General features: G+C 43.1%; 2 protein-coding genes across 6 annotated transcripts in view; both read left to right on the forward strand.

Annotated features, from left to right (window-relative positions):
* Positions 1-10,330, forward strand: part of LOC111862898 — a 28,236-nt gene extending 17,906 nt beyond the window's left edge. For 4 of the 5 annotated variants that reach the window (XM_023848704.2, XM_023848705.2, XM_023848706.2 and 1 more), the window contains 4 exons: positions 982-1,084; positions 1,814-1,906; positions 4,477-4,591; positions 9,186-10,330. In XM_023848704.2, coding sequence (XP_023704472.1) covers positions 982-1,084; positions 1,814-1,906; positions 4,477-4,591; positions 9,186-9,365 — 491 coding nt within the window. In that variant the 3' untranslated portion in view covers positions 9,366-10,330. The remainder of the gene's footprint in view (positions 1-981; positions 1,085-1,813; positions 1,907-4,476; positions 4,592-9,185) is intronic. The other variant, XM_023848707.2, reaches the window with a different exon arrangement.
* A 6,753-nt stretch (positions 10,331-17,083) lies between these two features.
* The window catches only part of LOC111862886, an 89,227-nt gene continuing 80,808 nt past the window's right edge, over positions 17,084-25,502 (forward strand). The window contains exon 1 of the mRNA XM_033750840.1: positions 17,084-17,223. Within this exon, the coding sequence (XP_033606731.1) occupies positions 17,130-17,223 (94 nt within the window). The 5' untranslated portion in view covers positions 17,084-17,129. The remainder of the gene's footprint in view (positions 17,224-25,502) is intronic.

A 25,502-nucleotide genomic window follows, 5' to 3' on the forward strand; every position in this document is an offset into this window, starting at 1 on the left:
TACGGTGCATTTGAAGTAGTGCGCAGAACTCATCCCATGCCTTTATATGGTAGTTACCAACCTCCTCACAAAGTCGTATGTAGCCAGGAGGTGACGGGTTCGAATCTCGGCCGCGACACCAGTTGTCGTCTTCCTCAGTCCGTCCAGACAAATGCCGCGATAGCGGTAATCTCGACTTCTCACCTCTACACGCATGCGTATTCACTTTACCTCACGCCGTAGCCTGAGCTACTGACAGCAACGTTAACTAAACCGTAGAGGGGTGGAGTCACGTGTTTCGAGATTTTGCGTGATACTAACCGGACTAGTCACAGATGCGCACCCCTGAGAATGTTGTCACGTGCTTAGGGTCGTCACCTGTAAGAACGGGTTCTGGATTGGATGATTGGATTTATTGACGCCTTCCCTTACAATCGCCACAGATTTCAGAACGGTTTAACCACAATAGTCCTAAATCTGCTGGGAGCAATAAAGTTCCCAAGCTTACCGTCCAGACTTCTGTGACTGAGAAAATAATATCCACTATCTCCTGCTGACCACTTCCTCAGTCATTTCAGACTCTTGCCTCTGTGGTGAGTTGCGACACGTGGGAAGAATTGGCTGTTGTTCTTTTAAGCCTTATAAACGAGGTATCTTGTGTATAAAAACTAGTTTTGTTACGTAAGTACGTTTATTAGTTAACTTTCCTGTTGTTATAGCAATTGAAATCATTGCGACTTCTCAACAATTGAAATCAGAGTTACCAAACAAATATCCAAAGCAAACAAAATTGTACACAAGTACAGAACAGAATACGGCCGCAGCGCGTCTGTCCCCTCGCTAGGTCTGGTGAAGGAAGCAAGCGTCATATCACAATTTGCCTCAAGATGAAGCGGGAGGCATTGACATAAATGAGGATAGACTCAGCCCATCAGACACGTAGCAGCACAGTGCAATCAGGAGCTCACATGTGCATGCATGTTTATGTTGTCTGTTCCTCAGTCAGGGATCGCCGGCGGAGTCGATCGAGGACATCCAACAGTTCCATTCCCAGGAGTCGAACACCATCCAGTGTATCAAGTGGACGAACTACCCCATCTCCGGGGTAAGCAATAGACGGTTCATTCATTTTACCCCACTTTCCTATTTTGAAAGAATAGAAGTAGGCATATGTGCATGCGCGCGCGCGTGCGTGCCTCCGTGTCTGCCCGTGTGTGTACTCCCCCCCCCCCACACACACACACACACAAAAGAAAACTTTTGAAAACCTGAACCTTTTATTAAACTAATCTGTGTCCTAGAGACCATAGTTAACTGTTAAATATGTAAGTTGGAAAACGTAGTTGTAACATCCATATGCTGTAACTATCTAGAGTCTAGAAAACCATAAGAGTACGGAGAACATGCACTCGTAATTTTCCTAGGTTGCGTGTTTCATTCCATCCTTTGTCCGACACATTTGCGAGATGCGCCCAGAAAAGCCAATGCGTACTCGTGTACAGTTGCCGCTTACAGTGTCCGATTTAAATGAAAATTAAAATGGCTTTGGAATTTTTCATTATATTCTTTAATAGCCAATTTCAGAAGAACCCGTCCAGCGGTTATATAGTTAAATATGGCAACGGACTGACAGTTATGACATTTCATGTACATTATGCAATGAACACAAATAATTAGATTATGCACTCAAGCTAAAAATCTCTCAAACAAACGCGATTCTGAAAATCATCACTACCACAGTCTTCCGTTATTGTCGATGATGATGATCATCATCATCATCATCATCATCATCAAGTTCAGTCGAAACAAAAGAAACTGTATCATTATTGCGCAGGCCCCCTGGGACGGCAACGTCGGAGGAAGTGGCCAACATGTCTCCCGAGACGCCGACGCGACAGGCCTGCCATCTGCCATACTGCAGAAGCAAGTAAGGTCACTTGGGATTAATGTCTTCACGGTATTAACTTTGTTCTAACACGAAGACTTGCCGTAAGTTACATTGCTCCTTAGGCAGCACATACTGACTAATTGCATTCGATTTCTGGGCAGACCGACCTCAAGCTGCAATCTTCAATGAGGTGGCTCCATGTGCTCCGAGGTCCTGATATTCTAGGATTTCTTTTCAGACAACACCGATATTACGTATCATGTGATTGACACGGTATATCGCATTAGCTTTGACTTTCATTTGTTCCAGATATACGCCAGTTCTCCCAGACTTCACCGCACAAAGCAAAGCCTCGAATTGTAATGTTTATATCGCTTCTGCTTCTTGAGAAAGGAAACGAAGTTCGGTCAGAACTTCTTCGTGTAATAAAGGTTTATATTAGATATTGATGAATATCAGAATGGAATTCTTACAATTTTATGAGTAACTGTAGACTTCCACTACCAAATTTAATCGAAATCGGTTGAGTAGTTTCGAAGCTGATACATACAAATGGACACTTTACGTAAAGAGAGCATATGCGAACTCAACCCTAATACCAAGTATTGAATCCAGGATTTTCATTACTTATCATCAGCAGCTTACAGTCCACTTAAGGCCGCGCCATAGCTCAAGCGGTTAGTCGCTGGCTTCCCACCGCGGCGCCCCGGGTTCCATCCCGGGTCTGGTCACGTGGAAGTTGTGGTGGACAAAGTGGCACTGGGGCAGGTTTTCTCCGAGTACTTCGGTTTCCCCTGCCAATCTTCATTCCACCAGTTGCTCCACAATCACCCTCACCTGTCATCTGGGGCTGGTACAATAGGCCCGAAGTGGCCGCAGTACAAGGAACTTAGTCCCGCCCCACTAGCAATAAAAAACAGTAGGGCGTGTTTAAACATTATTCGTCTTATTACAGAACTTCCGTTATTTCAACAGCAAAGTTCCTGGTATGAGACAGCAATGTAAACACAAAGGTGTTCACCTTTTATGAAAATTAATTGCCACTCTAAACTTGAGAAACACGTTGTGTTCCTTTTCTCAATCGCCTTATTTGCAGAATTAACCCGAACAAACAGTTTCCGCAACCGAGTTTACTCTGTGGTACCACCGCAAGCACCCAGTTTCTTCCCTGTGGAAACTCAAACCGTCGACAACCAACAACAAAGAATGAAACTGAATAGAGTTTATCATTTCCGGGCTCCAAGGTCTCGTCAAAATGGCGTCCGCCTAAGAGTTCATAGCAACGCTGTCACGCCTCACTTCCCCTCTGTTGTGACGCTCCACATCACCGATTCTAAAAAAAAAGTAAGGATATTTTTATTACTAGCGCATGTAAACATTTTTATTTAAAATATGAAATGTAACGGTTTTGTGTGATACTACATTTTAAGAGACTTCATGGTCGCCCGAATTAAACTTTTGTATTTAAAGTTTGTCGAGGGTGCGGCAGAAGAATCCGTCTTTTAGGCAGTAGCACGCCCCTTCTTCCGGGATTCGGAGCGACGCAGCGACCAGCCTCATAACCCCGACTCCTCAGCAGATAAAACTAGTCAGTTTCAAAACAATAATTTCTTCATTCGTGGTAAAGTGTACACGTATAACATTCTAACGTTAAATGTACCGACAGTCAGACTTGCTTCACGACTGTCGGATTACCGGCAATCAGTTCGTCTTGGTGTCAGGCCCCTTGATACTTATGGTCAATTTCTTTTCAAGTGAACACTTGCGGTTATGAACCTTGCTTTACATCCTCTCTGACGAGAGGATGGGTCTGTAGTTTAGAATGCCTGCTGATCCTAGCCACCGCAGTCATTCTCAGATCCGAGTCCCGCGGGACTCACGACCACATTTTACTGTCTCAGATTCGAGACTTCCCCAACCTGGAGGGCCAGGTCCCCGTATTTATATCCCTTGCGGAACTTGGTGACCCAGTTATACCCCCAGGCACTGGGTTCCCTATTCGTCGCCTCCTACGACTCGCAGGGCTACGGTGGGAATATTCGACCCCGCCTCCACACGGGTTCACTAAATGTATTTTTTATTATTTGTATTCTTAGTGGGGTGAGACTGAGTCCCTTGTACTGCGGCCACTTCTGGTCTATTGTACCAGCCCCAGATGACAGGTGAGGGTGATTGTGGAGCAATTGGTGGAATGAAGATTGGCAGGGGAAACCGAAGTACTCGGAGAAAACCTGCCTCAGCGCCACTTTGTCCACCATAAATCCCACATGTTCATATCCGGGCTCGAACCCGGGCTGCCGTGGTTGGAAGCCAGCGACTAACCAACTGAGCTTCGCTAAATGTAACTTGCTAACCGGAATAAATTACGCTGCGGACCACCAGTTGAGAGCACTAACCTATAGTGCATTGGAATATAATATAGTACAACATGATGCATGTTTTCTCAGAAGTTTTCATTGAAATTTCCGTTCTTCATACGAGATGGCAGAAGTATGTAGGCTACAGTTATGTATTATGCAGCCTTATCAACTGAGACGTCACGAAATCCGGTATGGAGGACTGCATCCAGTGAGTTAAGTAAGTTGAGTAATGATGAACCTAATGCTCAGGTACCAGACGGCGTGTCTGCTGGTATCTCGCTCCGTTCCTGTCCACTACTCCAGCACCGTCATCATCCAGCTTGGGTCCACGAAGAAGAGGTACCTCGAGGAAATCACGTTTCAGGTTCGTAACAAGTCGTCTTATTCTGCCACTACTCGAGGTCCACTCAGAGGGACGGAACAAGCCAAAGGCTGGGTTTTATTTGCGTACTGTTTCTTATTTTAAGAAAGACCCTTCTCCTCTGCTTATCCTCTCTCGTAACATTGGATGTTATAAAACGTAGATTAAACGCCATGCCATTCCCTCGGCATCTAGTTTATGCAGTGTAGGAGAAACATGAGAAATTCTGAGGTGGGGAGAGCACGAGTGCAACTTAATATTTGGTGTGATAATAAATCTTGTAATGACGTAAAATTTTTCGCCTATTCCCGTCCCCCTCCAGAAGAACAAGCACTTACCGGTCACGCGAAATGCCTCCACTGGCAAACCACTGGATCCTCAGATGTCATTCCCGTCAATGGGCGAGTGCTTGGAGCAACGTGCAGGAGTAAGATGCACATCGCTTTAAACTGCGAAATCTCACCCCCACCTCCCTTCATCCACTTTAATCCTGCTGCATTGTGTTCGCGGAATGTACACGTATAAATCTCACTTTAATATTTTTCTGAAGTGCTTTTAGAGGACATAATTTGACCATGAGTGGCTTAGATATAAGAGCACGTACCCGTTAAGTACAAGGGAGAACCAGTAAGTAGTTCACAAAAAATGAAGTAAAAAAGCTGTAGTTAATGTAATAGGTTTTCTATGTGTATCACTAGGTAGCAGCACAGTCCAGCTTCATAACGGTCTAGGTAGCTGACGCTCATGCTCATGTTAAGAGGCTGGTTTTAGTAGTCAAAATGGCGACCGTGTTTGAGGATTGTGCTGACGAAGAGCAGCGTTCCGTTGTGCGTATCTTTTCTGTGGGCAAAATGACTCAATGCGAAGGACATGCACAAAGAAATGTTTCCTGGTTACGGTGAGAAGTGTTTGTCTCGTAAAGTTGTTGACAACCGGGTCGAGAAATTCTCTCAAAGGCGTGATGATGAAGCGAAGGTGGGGAGCTGGCTGAGACAGAACTAAGAAGACTTCTGTGCTGCCGGTTTCCACGAACTAATAAAGAGATGGAACAAGTGTATCAGTGTTGGTGGACGATATGTCGAGAAATAAACTTTTTTTTCCAGGTTCGAATATCACTTGTTTTACATCCATTTGTGACCTCTTTACTGACTCTCGGAAACTGACCTGGAACTTCATTGGCCTAGATAGAAATTAAGTTAGGTCACTGTTGCCGTTTGAATGGACACTTTGCCGATGTCCTTCCAGAGGGATGGTTCCAGGGTGCCGTACTTTTACCTGCATTTCGAAGTGACTCTTGGAGCGGGAGTGACTTAGCAAGCGCTGTTTCTGGTTATAAAATATGATCGCATTGTGCTTGTGTTGAGATAGTACCCAGTGCAGAACTATTCACAGTTCGGTGAAACACAGAACACGTAATTTCTAGTGCAAGACAACTCTCCGGGTACAGTTGTCAGTTTAGTGTGTGTTTGTGTGTGTTGAGAACGAGATGGTGTGCAAGAGGAAAAGAGTGGTGAAAACTTCGCTATGAAAGCGACCATATTCGCTACTTCTCGGGTTAGATAAATGGAGGACTTAGTGGGCTGAAAATGATAAGTACAGAAGAACTTGAACTGATCAGGAGGCCAGACGTGAACAGACTGCTTATTGAGTTTAAGTGCAAATGGGGAGACACGTTAACAGAGAAGCAGTGTCTGAGGGTGTGGACTGAGCACATGTGACTCAGAATAACAACCAGAGACTCAGTTCGTAATTGCAGTGACAGATCTTCTTGTTCCATAAGAAAAGCTGGGAATATCTGGCCCATCTGTACAGTTCTCGAATGTTCAGGAAGGGGGTGGATGTATCAGGCGGTTATAAAATGCTTCAGCACACAGCAATGAACGTTCATCCCCGCGAAAAACAGGGAAATAGAGCAACTGACAGCTTCCCAAAAAGGACTCTGCTGCCTGTAGTTAATCAATCAAAGGAGATGTCAGTAAGTTGTGTGGTCCGGAAGTTAAAACGTGGGGAAATGGGAAATGTACGGCGTATTTTTGAAACTACTAAACAAGTGAATTTAATTCAATTCTGGTGAATTTTATCCACTGTTTCTAGGCCGACAAATAGGGCCTTTCTTCTCACTAGAATGAATCAGTGAATCAGTGACTGTAAAGTAAGTAACCAAATGAATAACCTTGAAGGTTCACCGCCAATACCACAGAAATCGCCCCATCTAATCTCGTCTTGAGACGCTTCATTTGAAATGTTATTCTTGTTAAGAGTTTTAATGTGGTAAAAAAAATAAGCCGCTGAGATGTGACTTAGATGCTCACACAAAAATGTGAGCTTCTCTCTTCTGACCAATGAGTTCATATCCAAAATCGAGAATGAATATATTTCACATTGCAGTACCTTTACGAATTTATCATGAATCGTGCCTTTAAAAAATAATATATTTTAAAATGAGTTGCAGCATTATGTTTATTTGCGCTTGGTCATAGCGTGTAAGACTGCGGGAATGCCATTTCAACCTTACAGAGATATCAAAAGAACAGCAAGATATTTTCAAAGGGACCTGTCTGTCTGAGCTCCAAGTTTTATATAGTCAGTGAACTGTAGTATAAGACTAACCTATAACAAACAGAAAGTAACACGGAAGCTCCTGAGAGGAGTGAGTCAGTAACGCCACAGCAAGACAAAAAGAAAAAATAACTGCAAATTGTATCCGTTCAGTTCCTTATTGAATTAAGAAACACGTACAGAGCAATGCTTCTCAAATGAGGCAGTTGTGGTAGTGGTCGATTAATTTGAAACATTTCATATTAACTCACCATTTGCAGATGTAATACCATTTTCTGCTTCCTCCTGTCTATAAATTTTTTGGGCGTATGATTTCTTGTGTCACACTTCCCGCTGAGGCATCATATCGGCACCATAGTCTTTCGGCCTTCCCCACTTAATAAGCATTGTCCCTGAAACAATGCATTATGTTCACTCGAAATTTCGTCACGAATACAGAGTAAGTCTGTAGGTGCAAACTGAACATGAGAGTGAAAGTAGCCTCACTACAAAACGAGCTCCTTACACAAAGCGTTTATCGACTTGAGCCCAAATATTGATTAAATTGCTTTCTGTTCCCGTCATGACCGATCAACGAATATCGATTAGTATGCGAGAAACAGATAATTAAATTTAGCGCGAAATTTAAAGTAGAAAAGGCTTGTATCTTAATTGGGAGCTTCAAATGTAAATTGGAGTGAACTGTGCCTTAGTCACGTCAGTATCTGAACAGAAATGTCTCCAGACTTCTTTAGTTTTTAATTATAGTGTTTTACAAATTTTCTTAACCTTGGTAGTGTTAAGCGACATGTTGTCATGCATTTCCCGGGCAGAAGTGGGCGCATCTTGTACCCCACACGTGACCATATAGGAATTTAATACATACAGTATACAAGACAGTTGAATCTGTCGGTTTATAAAAGGCTAGTGAAGAGTAAGTCATGTTACGTAATCTCTATATTGCTTGATGCACCATAGGATGATTTTGTCAACTTGAACCCCTTTTCTCGGAAAATATTGCCATGTGTTTGGGGTTGTCGTGACAAAAATAATATGGGTTCTTGATTAGATGGTTGGGTTTATTGGCACTGCTATTACGATTACAGCCAATTGTAACAGCTCACACTTTGTGGGCAAAAAGAAAATGCAGCACATGTCAAAGCGGTAGTACCCACGACGTGAAGCAGCAAAGTGTAAACCTCAGTTGAATGTAAAAGGTCATAATGCATTAAGAGAAATTTCTCTATAAAGAAAACAATTTTTATTATTTGTGAAACAGATAAACTTGTACCATAAAGTATCTTTCACTACTAAAATACAGAATTGGCTTAAATTTCAATATGAGTAAAGTCAGACACCAGAAAACACAGTGCTGACAAACGCTACGAATGGATGTTGAACAAGCTTAATTTCCAAGACCAAGCTCTGTGCAAGAAGGGAATAGTACAATTGGAAGCATATACTGTATAACACTAAGCAAGAAAATATGGCCATACAAAAAGGAATGGAAGATCAACAGCAATATTAATAATAATTTGCTCACACACTTTCTCTGTAGTTTTAAATGTATTATAATGCATTTCCATAAGATTTAATTCCTTCCTGTTAATGAGCAAGAGCCCTGAAGTAGAAAAATAGGACACCGAAACATGTAAGATAAAAGGTAAAGCTGTCCCTGTGCTTAACTAATTAAGCACTATGCCATGAAGGCGTGTGGATATATAGATCCACATTTTCTTGACCTCGGCACTAGTTGGAGGTGAGTAGTCAGCTTCACAAGCCCGGCCGCCTTACCCCCGGGAAAGTGACCCTAGTACCCTTTGTATAGGAGGTTGGGTCTACCCCATGTAGCTTCCACTTACACTTTTAATTATATTGAAATTATATGTTTCTATATCTTATTAGTTTTATAATCTTACTGCATAATTAACAACGTAGTGGTGGACTTGGTGTTCGTAATATCGTCAGATATTAAAATACTGCTTTTTTAACTCTTTTGGCATTCTAACTTAATTATATTCAAACAAAATAGTTGAATCCAATATATTCTTTGTTCCAGAAACGATTGGTGCCAAGGCATTTTTCTGAAAGCATGGAGGTTGCAACAGAACCAACATGTCAGTGCTACACATCAGAAGTGACAATCCCTTGCCAGCCCCCACTGATCAACATTATTAGCCTTGAGGCACAGCAACAGGTTCCAGGCTATCACACTCCCCCACTCACAACTGCCTTGTAATCGCTGCTACCCTTAACTGATACATCAGTGGCATTCACTGTAAAATAAACTGTGCTAGCAACTGCAGCTAATTTACATAATTACAGGGATGTGCAGAAAGTGTGCCGTTGTAACCATATTGCGCACAACTTCTTGATACATATGGTGTGTTTCTCGTAGCATAATGAGTTAAGATGAGTTTCTACATAAGTAATTGTACATCACAGCATGGTAAGAGCAGTGAGAGCTTTTTCAGCCTTGCTTTGGCACTTCATTAACCTGTGGTACTTTTCTGTGTTAAACTGTTCCTAAATTTTTAACCTTAAATACCACTCTTTAGTGTAGAGCATATCACAGAAAAGTATGCATGGGAAATTGAATGATGATGTAAAGACATAGTTTTTGCAGATATGCAACATTTGTACATACACAGTATGACACACCATGAGCTAATGAACTAAATTCTAACATGCCACCAAATGAAAGTTTTGAGAAACACTGATCTTTACATTGAAGATGACTTCATGGACTGCAAAATAATTTGCAGATCACTCTGCAGTGACTGCTGGGTAATTTCATCTGCAACTCTCATATTTTCTGGTCCTTCAGATCTTCATTACTCCCCCTACCAACTAAGATCTATATTTCTCTTCCTCACTGCTTCACATTACCATTGTAGGATGTGGGTTATTACACTGAGAGAATAACCGATTTGTAAGTGTTCAAGTATTTAGACTTATCGCCTCCACTAAAGATTTCTCCAGGTGACAGTGCATTTGAGGTCTAAATAGAGAAAATATTATGTGTGTGAATTTATCACTTGGATTATTATTGACTAGCAGCTGCTGAAAGTGAACCTGACATGAGAATATTTCAATGCAGCTAAAAGCAATGAGTATAAAATACATAGTGTTGTGCACCTTTATGATTTTTACAGCTCCCTTTGTACTGTTGGGATACTGAAATAAAGACGTTTCATGAGTTGAGCCTGTGTTTCAGAAAGACAAAGTGTGAGTCAGAATTTTGGTGGGAAACCCATTTGAAAAGCTCCTGCTTAGAAGACCTAGAAAATGATTGGAAAATATTCAAATAAACTTTTAAAAAACTGGTTGTGAGACTGTGGATTATAATGATCTGAGGTTCAAGGCCACTTGGCTATAGTCTCTTCAGACTCAAGCTATTTGTGGACATATGAAAGCAGAATAAGAGTACTAGATCACAGAAAGCTAGTAGTTACATGCATAGTTGAACTTCAGAGAATGAAGTAGTAAATAGTATTTTCACATACAGGCTTTGATGATCTTTCAATCCTTTATCATCACTGCTTACACCTCTTCCTTGGATTTCATATGAATATGATTTGTTTTGGAATATACGATACACAGTATCTCAAAAGTATTGGTAAGTACAGAAAACTTGAGTGTGAGTACTATGGCATGGGTACTGAAATGCTTCAGTAATGAACTAGAGCAATTCAAAGTATTCTGAGAGCCGTAGGATTAGAACTGCAGTTCCAAAATAGCGTGTGCTAGGAACACTTTTGAAAGAAATTAAAATTACAGTGAACAATGAAAATGGCTACTTGTCTTTTACCACTACCACCTTCCCGATTCAGCAATGAAAAACACAGTCTGTGTTTATTGTTATTTAGTGACACACAGTAAAATGTAAAGGTAAAGATATCCCTGTAACAGACCGTGAAAGTTCACAGGGTTGTGAGACATCGAGGCTCCCACATTTTCTAGACAATCGGCTCACAGATGGCGGTAAGTTTATCAGCTTTATGTGCCAGCTGTCCTTTACTCCCCAGGAAGATTCCTGGTACTCATTTCTGTTAGAGGCTGAGTCGATCCCAGGGCCATAGTGCAGCTGGAAGGATTAGGTACATTTGAAAATATCCACCTCATCAGGACTTGAACCCACAACCTTCCAGCTTGTAGCATAGTGCCTCAACCAACTACGCTACTGTGTGCCCCTGCAACATATTATACTACATTTAAAACATTTTTTGAGGTAGCCTTAAATGTAGTGAAAGCTAGAAAAACCTCACACTGTAGCTGAAGTGCTTATGTTACAATCTGCTGTAAACATGGTGGAAACAGCCTTAGTGCATTTTGAGTAAGATACATGTAATTCCACTTTCATACAATACAGTCAGTCATCAGATCTCTATGATGCCAAATACTGTGAATATGCCGAAAACTGGTAAGAAATTTGCAATAAATTTGGATGCAAACTGATTTTGCAAATTGCTCAGTACTCGTGATCTATGTACGACTATATTTTATTAATCCTATCAGTAATGTTATGGAGGCCGAAATTTTATTAAGAGAACAGATAACCCCTTACATCACAGGAGAAGACATTTTCCAACTGTTCGAGAAGCTTGAGGCTGAAAGTCCGTTCAACAGGTTTAAGTGTATCATTGTCATCGTGAAAGGAGCAACAGTAATGACTGTTCAACACACATTCTCAATTTAAGTAAAAACTGTAGGCTCTCAGTGCTGTATCTTGTTATTGCTTCATGCACTGTGAAGTACTGATAGCCAAAGAGGTAGGTGAAGCACTTGCCGATGCAGTGAAACTATAAAATGTATCATAGCCTGTTCATTAAATTCTTGTGTGTAGACATTACAGTCAAATATGGTTTGTGAACTTGTACACTTGTTCATTTACACAGGTTAGCAGGAGGTGTGCAGCAGAGACTCTTTGAGTTGAGGCAACAAGTGCATGCAATTCTCTTGAAGGAAAAATCAAGACTTCTAGATCATCTGATCAACACAGACTGGCCAGCAAAGTTAATATACCTTTCTGGCATATGTGGTAGTTTGATTGACTTGAGCTTAATCTCACAAAGTAGTGGCAGAACATCACTGCATGGAAACCATAACTTTGTCTACACATGTAAAGGCTGTACCATAGCTCAGGTAATAGTGACTGGCTTCTCACCACAATGGCCTGGATTCTATTCCAGGCTGGATCATGTGAGATTTGTGGTGGACAAAGGAACATTGGGGTGGGTTTCCTCCAAGGGCTTCAGTTTTCCCTGCAATTCACATTCCACCAGCTGCTCTACATTCCATAATCATCCTGACATCTATGCAATTCTCATGTAATCCTGATACTGACAGCTAAGTCAGTTAAGTAACCAGCTAAGAAAATACATGCCTAGAAATTCTGACAGGTTCATTTTTTTCAGTAATTTTCATCTAGCCTGTAGAGTGAAGTTGAGGTCCAGCTAGAAGCAATATTTTTGCATGCTTGCTGGAATTTCTTGTTTTACTTGAAGATAAAGAAAATGAGATTAATTAGATAATTGTAACTAACACTGTTAGCGTAAAAATAAGTTTTTAGAACATGATTATGAAAACGATTTGAAAAATGCGCTCGTGTGCTAGTCCGTGACGTGTGAGGATTTTTGAGTTGGTGAGTAGAGAATTTAATAGAGCAGTTTTAGTTCAACTTGTTCAATTCAATTTTTCTCTCCCCCTCCCTTGCACTTAATATGTAAATGAATTCTTTCTGGTATAAATAAATAATTGAGTTTAATTTATATACGAAATTACATTTTATAAATTGGCGGTATCTCAAAATACGTACGAGAGTATGTAATTTATATTTCGCGGACAATCTACTTTGAACAAGCCTCACGGGAACGCTAGTAGCGCTCAAGTTAAATAATTTGCCGCGGTATGTCGCTTGCTGTCGTGGTGCGAGGCGGCGGGAATAGTTTGTGAGGGACGAAGGAAAGTTGCGTACGAAGGTGAGCTGTTATATTTGTCTTAATGTGTATTCTCATGCGTAGACTACATAGCCCATAGCTATATAAACATGATTAAAGAAACAAGCAGGAAGATTTTCGAAACTTTCCTCTTAACGCATTCAGGCATATGTCAAAAATTTTTTGGTTGGGGACAACGACCAGAACGGTACCACTATCGAATATTTATGCTTGTGAAGGGCACGTGGAGTGCTGGGGATTTTCAGCGGACGACTGAGGTAGTTACCTGACTGGTGGGCCAGCAAGAAGTTCTTCAAACACTTGTTATACAGCCTTTTGTTGGGCCTTGGCCGCTTTTTTTCAGTTTCTTGATTCAATACACAATCGGTAGAACTCCTTGAACGGGGGATCAGCCCGTCGCAAGACCGCTACCTACACACAGAACGAAACAAATATAGAATAAATGTACACAATACAGACATCCATGCCATAAGTGGGATTCGGACCCACGATCCCAGCGTGTGAGGTAGTGAAGACAGTGCATGCCTTAGACCGCTCGGCCACTGTGATCGGCTCAACCCCTTGTTATGCATCTATATTATGCATGTAGATGGTGTACATACAATCCCTTGAACAGTACAGTGAATTTAAATGCTGTAGGTGTTTAAACAAATTTCTCATTAACACTGGGCACTTAGTAAATCTTAGATAAAATCATGGTTATAAAATAGATATGCAATTAAAATACATGAAGCCAATGGCTGCTAAACACCTGAGATCCAAAATTCATGTAACAATAAATTGATGGGTCAACATACCAGAAATATTTCGACTTGTGGGTCGCCATGGCAAAAAGGTTGGGAACCATTTCAGTTCATATACTGACTTAATGTACACAGTAGTAAACTACACTCCTATCCCCCCCCCCCTCTCCATACAAGTGTAGGCACATTGGACAGAAAAACGAGAGGGTGAATATTATATTTGTGTAATTTGAATAGAAATCCTTCTGAAGACTCAGTCTGTTAATTCATGCAGGGATGAATATGTAGTTGCCCAGTCACTGGCAGCAAATTGTCACTCAGTATTTGTGAGTTCTGGCAGTCAACCTTGTGGCACAGAGAAAATGTTGAACCATTGCCAAAGATTAGCACACTGCAAGCATATGATGATACCTCAGATTCACCCGGATTTTAATATATTTCATCATCCTAACATAAGAGATCTCTTATGACATTTTGTAGAAATGGATCCACTTAAGTTTGCAGTTTGATATTGATGTGCTTTGTTTACTCATTTGTTTGCACCTGTTGATGGGACATGACCTGGAACATGCAGTGTAACAAGATAAGTAATAGTGAATGGTGTATTGTACTATGTACTTCAGTTGACTTTATGAAAGTCATAACCAGTCTATTTTGTTGTGCTAACAGCCCCAATAGCAAGAAGAGCCAGTTTAGTTAACAAAGAGAAGCATGTAGAGCATAGTGGCAGGTCAGGTGAGTTCCCTGCCTCACATTTGCAGAAAATGTTCAATGGGTCCATCAGCATTTATGAAAGAATCATAACATCACTTGTTATATGTTCATAAATAAGGCCAGTAAAAGCTAACATTCTGTCATGAGACTTGAACTCCAGGTCATTTGCAGAAGGAAAGTGAATGCAAGAATGAATTGCAAAAGGCAACACAAAAGCAGATGAGAACTCACCTTCTGTTTCTGCTGGATTATTGCAAACTGAAAGAAAATAAAGACACAGTCAAGAAACTTTGCCACATCGAAAAATTGTACTGTCAAAACTATGATGTTTCCACATCGTAACATCTCCTGATGGGAGGACACACAATTAATTGACCATATTTTGATAGACAGGAGATGTCATTCAGGACAACAGATTGTGATACTGACCACTGCCTGGTGGTGGCAAAGTTTTGGGAAAAACTGGCAGTGAGTAAAAGAACAATGCATAGGGTTTATATGGAGAGGTTCAATCTCAAGAAATTAAATGAGGTAGAAGGTAAAGAGCAGTATTGTGTTGAGATCTCAAATAGGTTCGTGGCTTTGGAAAACTTAGACGCTGAGGTGGATGTTAATAAAGCTTGGGAAACTATTAGAATATCAAAATTTCTGCCAAGGAGAGTTAGTATGAACTGAAGAAGTATAAGCCATGGTTCGATGAAGGATGCTTGAAATTTTAGACCAAAGGAAACAAGGCAAACTGCAATGGTTACAGGATCCAAGCGAGTTAAATGGGGATAATCTGAACAATATAAGACGTGAAACCAGCAGGCATTTCAGGAACAAAAAGAGGGAATATCTGGAAGACAAAATTGATGAGCTTGCAATGAACAGTAAGAACAAGAACATTAGAGACCTGTATAAAGGAATAAATGACTTTAAGAGGGGTTACCAGCCTAGATGAAACTTAGTGAAGGATGAGAATGCTGATCTGCTTGCTTATGGTTCTGTATGGGTGTGAAACTTGGTCTGTGACATTACGGGAAGAACATAGACTGAGGGTGTTTGAGAACAGGATGTTGCAGAGAATATTTGGACCGAAGAGATGAAGTGACGGGAGGTTGGAGAAAACTGCATAATGAGGAGCTTCATAACTTGTACTCTTCTCCAAGTATAATTAGAATGATCAAGTCAAGGAGGATGAGGTGGGCAGGGAATATAGCACGACTGGGGATATAGGATATTGGTTGGGAAACCAGAAGGAAATAAACCACTGAGAAAACCAAGTTGTAGGTGGGTCTACAATATTAAAATGGACCTTAGAGGGATGGAATGATATGGATTGGATTGATCTGGCTCAGGATAGGGACCAGTGGAGGGCTCTTGTGAACATGATAATTAATGAACCTTCGGGTTCCATAAAATGCTGGGAAATTTCTTAGTAGCTGCACAATTGGCGGTTTCTCATGATGGGCTCAGCTCCATGAGTGATGATGATGACCCTGCTTTATCCATACTTTATCATGTGCAGAGGACTTCACAATGTAAGCCTGCTGTACAGTTACTTAGGTCATTATACTTTTTTTTATTGCTATTGGGGTGGGACTAAGTCCCTTGTACTGCAGCCACTTCTGGCCTACTGTACCAGCCCCAGATGATAGGTGATGGTGATTGTGGAGCAACTAGTGGAATGAAGATTGGCAGGGGAAACCGAAGTACTCGGAGAAAACCTGCCCCAGTGCCGCTTTGTCCACCACAAATCCCACTTGACCAGACCCGGGATCGAACCAACTCGGGCCTCCGAGGTGGGAAGCCAGCGAGTAGGTCACTATACTTAGGTCAAATTAGAAGAATTTCAAATTTTGGGCCAAAATAAGTTAAGCAGCCGGGACACCGTAGTCGGTATAGCGACTGGCTGCGGGCTGAACGACAGAGGGGTTGGAGTTCGAGTCCCGGTAGGGCAAGAATTTCCTCTTGGCCACGTCGTCCAGACCGGCTCTGGGGCCCACTCAACCTCCCATCCAATGGGTACCGAGGACTCTTTTCCCGGAGGTAGAGCGGTCGGCGCGTGAAGCTGACCACTCACCTCCAACAAGTGCAGAGGTCAAGAAAACATGGATCTAAACATCCACTCCCTCAGACACCTTCATGGCGTATGACTAATTAGTTAAGGATAGGGATAGTTTTACCTTTTTGTTACCTTCGTAAAGCAACAAGTTTGTTTTCGTGCGGTTGCATCAGTAGCAACAGGAGCGGCGTTTCAGTGCACCAGTAAGCATTCGCATCCAGACTGTTAATGATAAAACGATCAGAGTTCCAGAGGCATTTCAGCGAATTAACTTGTACGAGCATACGTATGTCAAGGTGTTGCAGTATGTTGCTTCTTGATTTTAGCCCTCGTTGCTGTTAATTCGTAAATATCAGGACTTTAAGAGGATCATTAGCCAACTGCTGACAGAGAGTGCGCAAGTGCATACCGCTCTTAAAACCAGTGAGCTGATCGCTTGCTTCATGCTGATTCTTCCTTGCCTTTCTTTTCAGCCCTCAAGATGGAGGCGACATGCTCGTCTGAAACGTCGGTTGACTTCCATCTGACTACACGCGGTTATGTCCCAGAAGGCAGAGCAGTACATTGAGATGATTGTTGGAAGCATGTTTGTTGACGATTGCGATGATGATGACTGGATAAGTGAATACAATGGTAAGTACACAGTTGTGGTGTTTTTAGCTTCACTTTTTATTGCTTTCGGTTAAGTAAAGTTCACTAGTATGTGTCTCTTGACGTAGTGAGCGTACGACTGGACACTAACCTCCAGCTGCGTGCCGAATACACACATCACGTTACATTTCGGCCGAGAACTCAAGGAAAGTAATGAAAGAAGAAATTAAACACCCGGAGAAGAGTTCTGATGATGATTAATAAGAAGTGATTTTTGTGTTGTTAACGTGAAGGTTCCCACTCTTTTCCTGTCTTCAGTTATTCGAATATTCGCTCGAGCTCAGCGAAGCACAGTGCAGATAGTTTTCAGTGTTCAACAGGTTGTTGCCCTTCGCTCCAAGAGGTGCTTAATTAAGCACGGCGCCATGAAGACATATGGGGAAGCAACGTATTTATAACAGTCTCACTGTCAATTCAAATCACACATGAAGTCTTCTTTTCACAGCCTAATTCCTTTCTTGCCATTTCTGCAGCTGCCAGTTCCGAAGACTTGACTCAACTCAATTCTAAGCTCATATCCCGCCAGGCTCGAAAATCTCGAAAATTGCCTCTTCACTCTCGACTACTGTCCTAGACTCGGTCGCCAAGTCCAAGTCCAGGGCAGGCTACAATAGGCCAATCAGTGGCCGCCGTGCCGAGTGGACCCAGATGGACTCCACCACCCCACTAAGATAATTAAAAAAAATTCTATAGACGTCGTAATGTCGCGCGGAAATATATTTACGAGCCGTTGCCTAGCAGTGGGTATACACGTCATAATACTGCGCTTTTTTTAATTAAATACACATGTGTGCAGCTGTTTCAGCTGCATGTCATGGTAGATGCTGCTTAGTGTCACAGTGGCCAGTCTCATGTTCGTTCGGAGAAGCAGTGGTACAAGGGAGTCGGGCTCCGACAGACCGTCATGGCAACCAGAGAATAGGAGTTTTGTATGGGCAGCACAAGGGACTTCTGAGAACTAGCAACGAAGGGAACTGAGCATATCAGCACGGGTTCAGCTGTTCGGTCTGCCTTTAATAGAGCTACTGGGTTCCGCGATTGAGTCTTCAGTACTGAGACTGCCTGTGATTGAGTCCTAAGATTCACTACCGCCTTCGGAACTTTTCCTGCGCCAGATGAATCCATTACAGTCCACAACCTCACAAAAGCTTTCCTGAGGATTCCTTATGTTACACTCCTCCCGTATATGCATAGATCTCCATAGGTTTTCCAGCCAGATTCTGAATATATTTCCTCAGTTTTGCTGTCCGTGCTACGTATCCCGCCCATCTCATCCTCCTGTACTTGGTAACTGGTGACGACTGTAGGTTATGAAACACCCTATTACGCAAATTTCACATCAGATATTCCAACAAGATTAAACGAAAATATTTGTAAAATTCGGTTTCACCATCAGTTCATAAGTAAAGCCGTTATTGGCGTTTCCGTCTATAATTGCCTAAAAGAACGCGATAATGTGTCATTTGAAGAATTTCTCGCGATGCGGTGACCTGCGTTTTGCAAACACAAAATCCGTTTTGAAATAAAAATGCGATTTATTACTTCCGACGACGTCAGTTTAAAAAGCTTTTCGCTCAGACAGATGTTTACCGACGTGAGTACGTGAAAGTTTCTCAAATGTGTAAGCCTACATTCGGGGTTCTATTCTCGGCAAGGGAAGACAATTTTCTTTTCACCGCATGACCTACACCGGCTATGGGGACTTCCCCTGGGAGTAAAGGAACCGAGGTGTGAAATTGACCATTCTTCATCGTGTGCCCAGCAGTGGAGCTGTACCTCCGCTCCTCTATACTCCTTCTTGACGTGATGCTTATTTAAGCACGGGACAACTTTATGCTTCTACCTTTACATAAGTATTCGTCTCAGGTGACTTGACTTTAACTGTAGTTCTAATTGTGACACATCTTTGTACAACTCGCCAATATTAAATTTAGTCAATTAAATCGAGGGATATTTTTGAATTGCAACAAACAGACAAACGGGCTCTGATCCCGAATGGGCACTTTGTGAGAGGAACGCATAAGAATAATCCTGCGCCAGGCTGCCCAGTTACTGCCTTGCAATCTGCGGTTCGTCTGCTTGAAGAATGTCAGGTGTCCGTTTGCAGCTCGGCTGAAGAATTCGAGCCATGTGATCTTCCTAAGCGATATAGAATAAAATAACTGAATTGCATTTGCTGCTGACGTGGCAACCGGATGTGGCAAATATCTGCTGAAAATCCTTAAAATTATTTCGTCCAAGCAAAACATCGTGCGTTTGTGAATGCGTCTCTCTTGTTGGGAGCAAAAACAGGTACAGATAAAATCAAATTCTGTACTACTACTACTACTACTACTATTGTACTCTGTGGATATTAGCGATGGCGCTGTAATTACTTGTAGTTATTTATGTCAACAAATGCAGTCACCAATCGAAAACCCCGTCGACGGGGCGGTAACACCCGCATGGTGCTACGGGAACTAGCGGTCACTGCGACGCACAGAACGGAATGTTGATGTAATCGTATAATAAGAAAACAAAGAAAGAAAGCATGGCCGATGCTGGGATCCCATTAAGCAGAAACGGAAATATAACAGAGGCTATGAATGTGACGCGCGAAAGTGAACATTCCTTGTTTATTGGCACGAGGCCGTCGCAACACAAAATGGTCTGGGTGGTGGTGAGTGCTGAATTTAGAGGGGCGCGGAAGAAGGCGGTCGTGACAATATTTAGTGTAGCCTTACTGCTAGTATCTCGCAGTTGGTGCTCTGTCGTGATTCGAAACGGGAACCTCAGAATACAAGTCAGAAGGGTTACCGCTTGAGGCAGTTTGGTCCTTAAATACCTGACGATTTTAAGAGGCGATAATTACACGAACTGTAACATTCAATAGGGGAATAACCCCACATACCTTGGCACGACTTGGTTAGGCAATTGGAATTATACACACTTGCTCCAGCACAATCGTGAATCCTGGAACACTACGAACACTACGAACACAGGATATGGGTGCGGTTTCCCTTTTCTGGAAGCTCCTTGACACGTGGAATAAGGAATTGCACTCCACTTTCCTCTCCCTGTAACAAGCCATGGAGGTCCATAGGGCTGTGAGACGTCGAGGCTCCCACAGTTTCTCTAAGACAGTCGACTCACAGATGACGGCTAGGTTGTCAGCCTTACGCGCCGGCCGCCTTTTATTCACAGGATGGTTCCTGGTGCTCATTTCTGTTAGAGGCTGAGTCGACTCCAAGGCCATAGTGCGACGGCAAAAGATTCCTCGTTTTACAGTTTTCAACCCTGATGATGCACAAACCATATTCCTCTCTTATAGACCGTATTTGCCCACAAGGCTACACCGTTTAATAGCCGAACAGTCTGGTCTCCAGGTAACGCTGTCGATTGTTTTCGAGTTGGGGTGCTCGGTTCAAGTCTTTGTCGGGACACAAGCTCTCATGACAGGACTTTGTAGCGTTTCCTTCCGAATCCTTTCCAATCTAGTCTCGATACTGAAAGCATTGTAAAAATAGCCTATGAAGAAATCAAAAGAGCGCAATTCCGAACACAGAAAGCCAGTGAACAACTCGGAAAACTGAAATTGTTGTTATATTTACAAGTGTTACAAGAGTTTTAACAAAAGCAATGCTATAAATGTTTTGCAGTTTCCCACCACATTGAATTTCGCGTGGCTTCTTACAACAGTTCGTTTTCTACAATTATTAAATGGAAATGTTAACTTCAGTTTTCAAAACATCTGCTGTCAAGAAAACGTGGAGCCGAGATAGCGTAGTCGGTATAGCGACTGGCTACGGGCTAGATGACTGAGGGGTCGGAGTTCCAGTTCCAGTAGGGTCAAAAATTTCCTCTTCCCACGTCGTCCAGACTGGCTGTGGGGTCCACCCAGCCTCCTATCCAATGGGAACCCGGGGCTCTTTCCAAGGGGGCAAAGCGGCAGGGGCGTGAAGCTGACCACTCACCTCCAACTAGTGCCGAGGTCAAGAAAACGTGGATCTATATATCAACTCCTCCATACATCTTTTTAACGTACAAAAATTGACGTAAGCTTTACTCTGACCTTATAAGTGGTCTCCATGTTGGACGCGTTGTTGGGTTGTCAAGCTAGTGGGCTCCCCTACCGGCCATCATGTGACGCTTCAACGCTGAGTTGTTTGAACAGCTGAATGTCAGTTGCTGTAGCTACAAAAATGTTGAATTTGTGATGGACAATGCAACACTCAGGTCGGTTTTTGTTCGAGCACTTCGATTTCCCTTGTCAGTCGTCACTCCTTCATTACTCCATCACTTCAGAGAGAGCGCAATTATCGAGCAAGTTCAGCTGGAAATGACAAGCATGGCCTCAGCACTGATAACGATCGGAGGGTGGCGCTGCCGGGCAATGACCACCAGCCACTGTTTGTTCGTGGGGAGGCAATTGCTCGGGATAGGACAATGGCCTAATTTATGCTGATGGAAAGAGACTAATAATAACTTGTCCCTGCGGTGCAGGACCTTCCTCGAGCGGTGCATGGCTTTACACTTCAACAGGTTCAAATGCCAGGACCGCTGGAATATAGGGCGCGGTCATAGCTGGTTAATAATTCGATCTCGGAACTCCTCTTATTGGCTGTGGCACAGGGCTGGCAGGACATTTGCTGAATCCGAGAGGTCCAAGAAATGAAATATCTAAGCTAGGAAATGATCCGGTCCGTTACTTTACTCCGGTTCCACAAAATGTCCAGTCAGAAGAACCAAATATAAAAATGTCCGCCATTGTGTAAGGGTTAGTCAAGGCAATGGTGCTTTCAAGGTTACAAACATTTAGTGAAGTAAATCACTGAAAGAAACACGAAACATGCAAAAATATCACCCATTATTTTGAAGTGCCGTTGCGTTGATGCGAGAGTGGACGGACAGTTCTGTGTGGTATAGTGACTGAACAAATAAGGCCCCAAGGTCATAGTGAGGCTGGAAGGGTTAGATGAATTGAAAAATCCAATGACCTCATCGGAAATCAAACCCACGACCTTCCGGCTTGTAGCATAGTGCCTCAATCAACTACGCTGCCGCGTGCCCCAATCACTATGGATAACAGGATGTTCATTATATTCCTGCTTCCAGCAGGTGGAGTTTCCTGTCTGGGACAACGTGTGTCCGGAATTTAGTTACAATTTTTCTGTCATATATACTAAATCGTAATAAACCCCGGACCTGAGTATGTCGCACACATGCCTAAATATGTCGCCCTAGACAGCAGACTTCGCCTCCTGTAAAGAGTGTTATGTTGACAGAAATGTAATAAACATTATATATTTAGCTTTTTTCTCTTACCTTCTCTAGTGCTCATACATGCAGGACTCAAAATAACCATTGCCTGAAATAGCATCTGAATGTTCAACATGTTTCCTTGCTTAAAGCGTATAAAGTGTCTTGCTTGCAGCATGTCCGTAGCTGTGTACATATTACCAAAATACAGACTACAACAGAGAAAAATGAACATTATCTTGAGTGTGGCGACTGGAAAGCAGCGCCGTGTTGGCTCAAGACATTACCGTTGGACAGACTCGGAGAATCACGGGACACGCATTCGTCAGTGGCTGCATATTACACCCGGGCTCGCTCGAGGAATATCCTAGTATTTCTGTATGAGCAGATCACGTACCTGTCGCTATGTCAGGGCAATCATTGCACACTCCATTCCTCGTCGGTTTCGGAACCCAACTGGCCCGCAATGCAGTGCACTTGACATTAACACCTCACAACCAATCGAATCGGTCATGTATGTGTTCACGTCTCAACATCGCGCTCACTCGCCATATGTAATGTTAACATACATGGAAAGATAGGCGTGGCCCTGATGATGGCCGTATACGGCCAAAACATGTGGTGTAGAGAAGTGCAGCAAGACAGTAAGTTGCATTTGAGAACAAAATTTTGTGACGGATATGACCATTGCTAGGCAACGGGTCGGAAGCGAAAGTCCATTTACTAGTAAACGGTTCGGTAAACACAATATTCCCGCTGCAACGGATACGCTGATGAAGGTCAAACGTTGCCACGGACTGACACAGGTTTCCGTGGCAACGGATAACACAGAATAGGAGAGGGACCGTTTGAGCTGGTGACCTATATCCGGGCCGCCTGGAAGTTATAAAAGAGTCTTAATTAATTTGTAGGAGTGCTCCCCCTTGTGGAGGCGGGGTCGAGTAACTCCACCATGACCCTGCGAGTCGTAGGAGGCGACGAAAAGGGAAGTCTCTAACACAGGCTGCTTGAGAGCACTTCGTGCCTGAGTAAAAAACCTCACGCAGGGAAACCCGTGTGTGCAACGAGATCTCCGTTCTGGCTATTCTGGTTCTCATTGCATATTCGAAACAGAGCGTAGTACTCGTAACTCTCTAAGGAGCCGATCACAGTGGCCGGCCGCGCGGTCTAAGCATGAACCGTCTTCACCCGCTCGAACGCTGGGATTGTGGGTTCGAATCCCACTCGAGGCATGGATGTCTGTGTGCGTTTATTCTGTGTTTATGTAGGTAGCGGTCTTGCGATGGGCTGATCCAAGGAGTCCTACCGACTGAAATAGTGGTCAAGGCCCAACAGTGGGACTGTAGGGATATAGATGGATAGATCACTATGGAGATTGTATCCCTTAGCTACCAAACTTCAGGGGAAGCTATGCCCTCGTACGCAGAGCTTTCACCGAAGACGTTGTCCAGCTCCGAGTGAAAAATAATACATTACATCTACGAAACGGAAATCATTTAACGCGAAATCTTAAATAGAGAAATAGTGCTTTAATTGAGCAATCTACAGTCTACTTCAGGCCGCGCCATAGCTCAAGCGGTTAGTCGCTGGCTTCCCACCGCGGCAGCCCGGGTTCGATCCCGGGTCTGGTCGAGTGGGATTTGTGGTGGACAAAGTGGCGCTGGGGTATGTTTTCTCCGAGTACTTCGGTTTCCCCTGCCAATCTTCATGCCATCAATTGCTCCACAATCACCCTCACCTATCATCTGGGGCTAGTACAATAGGCCAGAAGTGGCCGCAGTACAAGGGACTTAGTCCCACCCCACTAGCAATAAAAAGAAAAAAATCACAGTCTACTTCAAAATGCATTGTCTTTCATACAGTTTTGTTTTGAACTGTACTTCCTGGAAGTGGGAAATACAGTACTTGAGCCTGACCATTGGCAGATGTGTGCTGCTCAATGTAAATAGAGTGTGCATAAGTAGCATGCGCCTCCGGGTTGCTGTTTTCCGCATAAATACACGTAATTGCATGTAGGCTTCTCTAGCATAATGTTTTGTTCCTGCAGCTGTACTACCCGCACTGCATCAATATCCTGCACACTGAGTAAGGCGGTTCTGCATGTCCTGATTCGAAACTGAGGTTATAAGTGGTGTTTCTCAGTCCCTCCAGTTAATTGTCGGGTGAACACTACAACACCGTTTCCTTCCAAATCCTTGCCGCCTCATGGGTCACTGCCACCCTATCATTCGACCCTATATAATGTGACTTGCCTGCCTGAGAGTCAGATGTAGGCCTCCAGACTGACGGGTTGCCAGTCAGCAGGCGCCGGAAACCATCGACCAGCAAGGAGGCCGACTTCTCGCGCAGGTATGCTGGATCAGAATACTTTCAATTGCTAACCTCCTGATCGGTGGGGCACGCGCTAGCGCAATTGGTTGAGGCACTATTCTACAAGCCGGAAGGTCGCTGGTTCGATTCCCGAGAAGGTCATTGAATATTTCAACTGACCTAATTCTTCCAGCCGCGCTATGGGCCTGGAGTCGACTCAGCCTCTAACAGAAATCAGTACCAGGAATCTTCCTGGAGTTAAAGGTTGGCCGGCGCATAAGGCAGACAACCTCACCGCCATCTGTGAGCTCTGAGTCTCGATGCCTCACAACCGTATGGGCCTCCATGGCCTGCTACAAGGATAGCTTTACCTTTACCGCCTGCTCGGTAATGTGCAACCACAAGGATTACCCTCCCCTTCTACCTCAGTTTAATTCATGAGAATTGTCCTTTTTCAAATTTATCATGAATTTCTGCCTGTATGGGATATCAGAAATGCTACCTTGCGGTCAGGTCTAAATATTCTTTTGCAGTGAGCAGCTAAATGCCCAAAATAAAACAAACTCTGTTAAGTTCTGATAAAATGCATAGTTTCTCGCGTATTAAATTCCAGGCATGTTCTGCTGTCAGCAGAATCGCGCAGTCAGCAGGCCACAGCTTGTCCTGTGCTCGATTAGCGTGAAATGAACTTGTCTGTCCGCGTGTTTAGATTT

This window comes from Cryptotermes secundus, unplaced genomic scaffold (assembly GCF_002891405.2).
Source record: "Cryptotermes secundus unplaced genomic scaffold, Csec_1.0 scaffold528, whole genome shotgun sequence".
In the NCBI taxonomy this organism is placed as follows: domain Eukaryota; kingdom Metazoa; phylum Arthropoda; class Insecta; order Blattodea; family Kalotermitidae; genus Cryptotermes; species Cryptotermes secundus.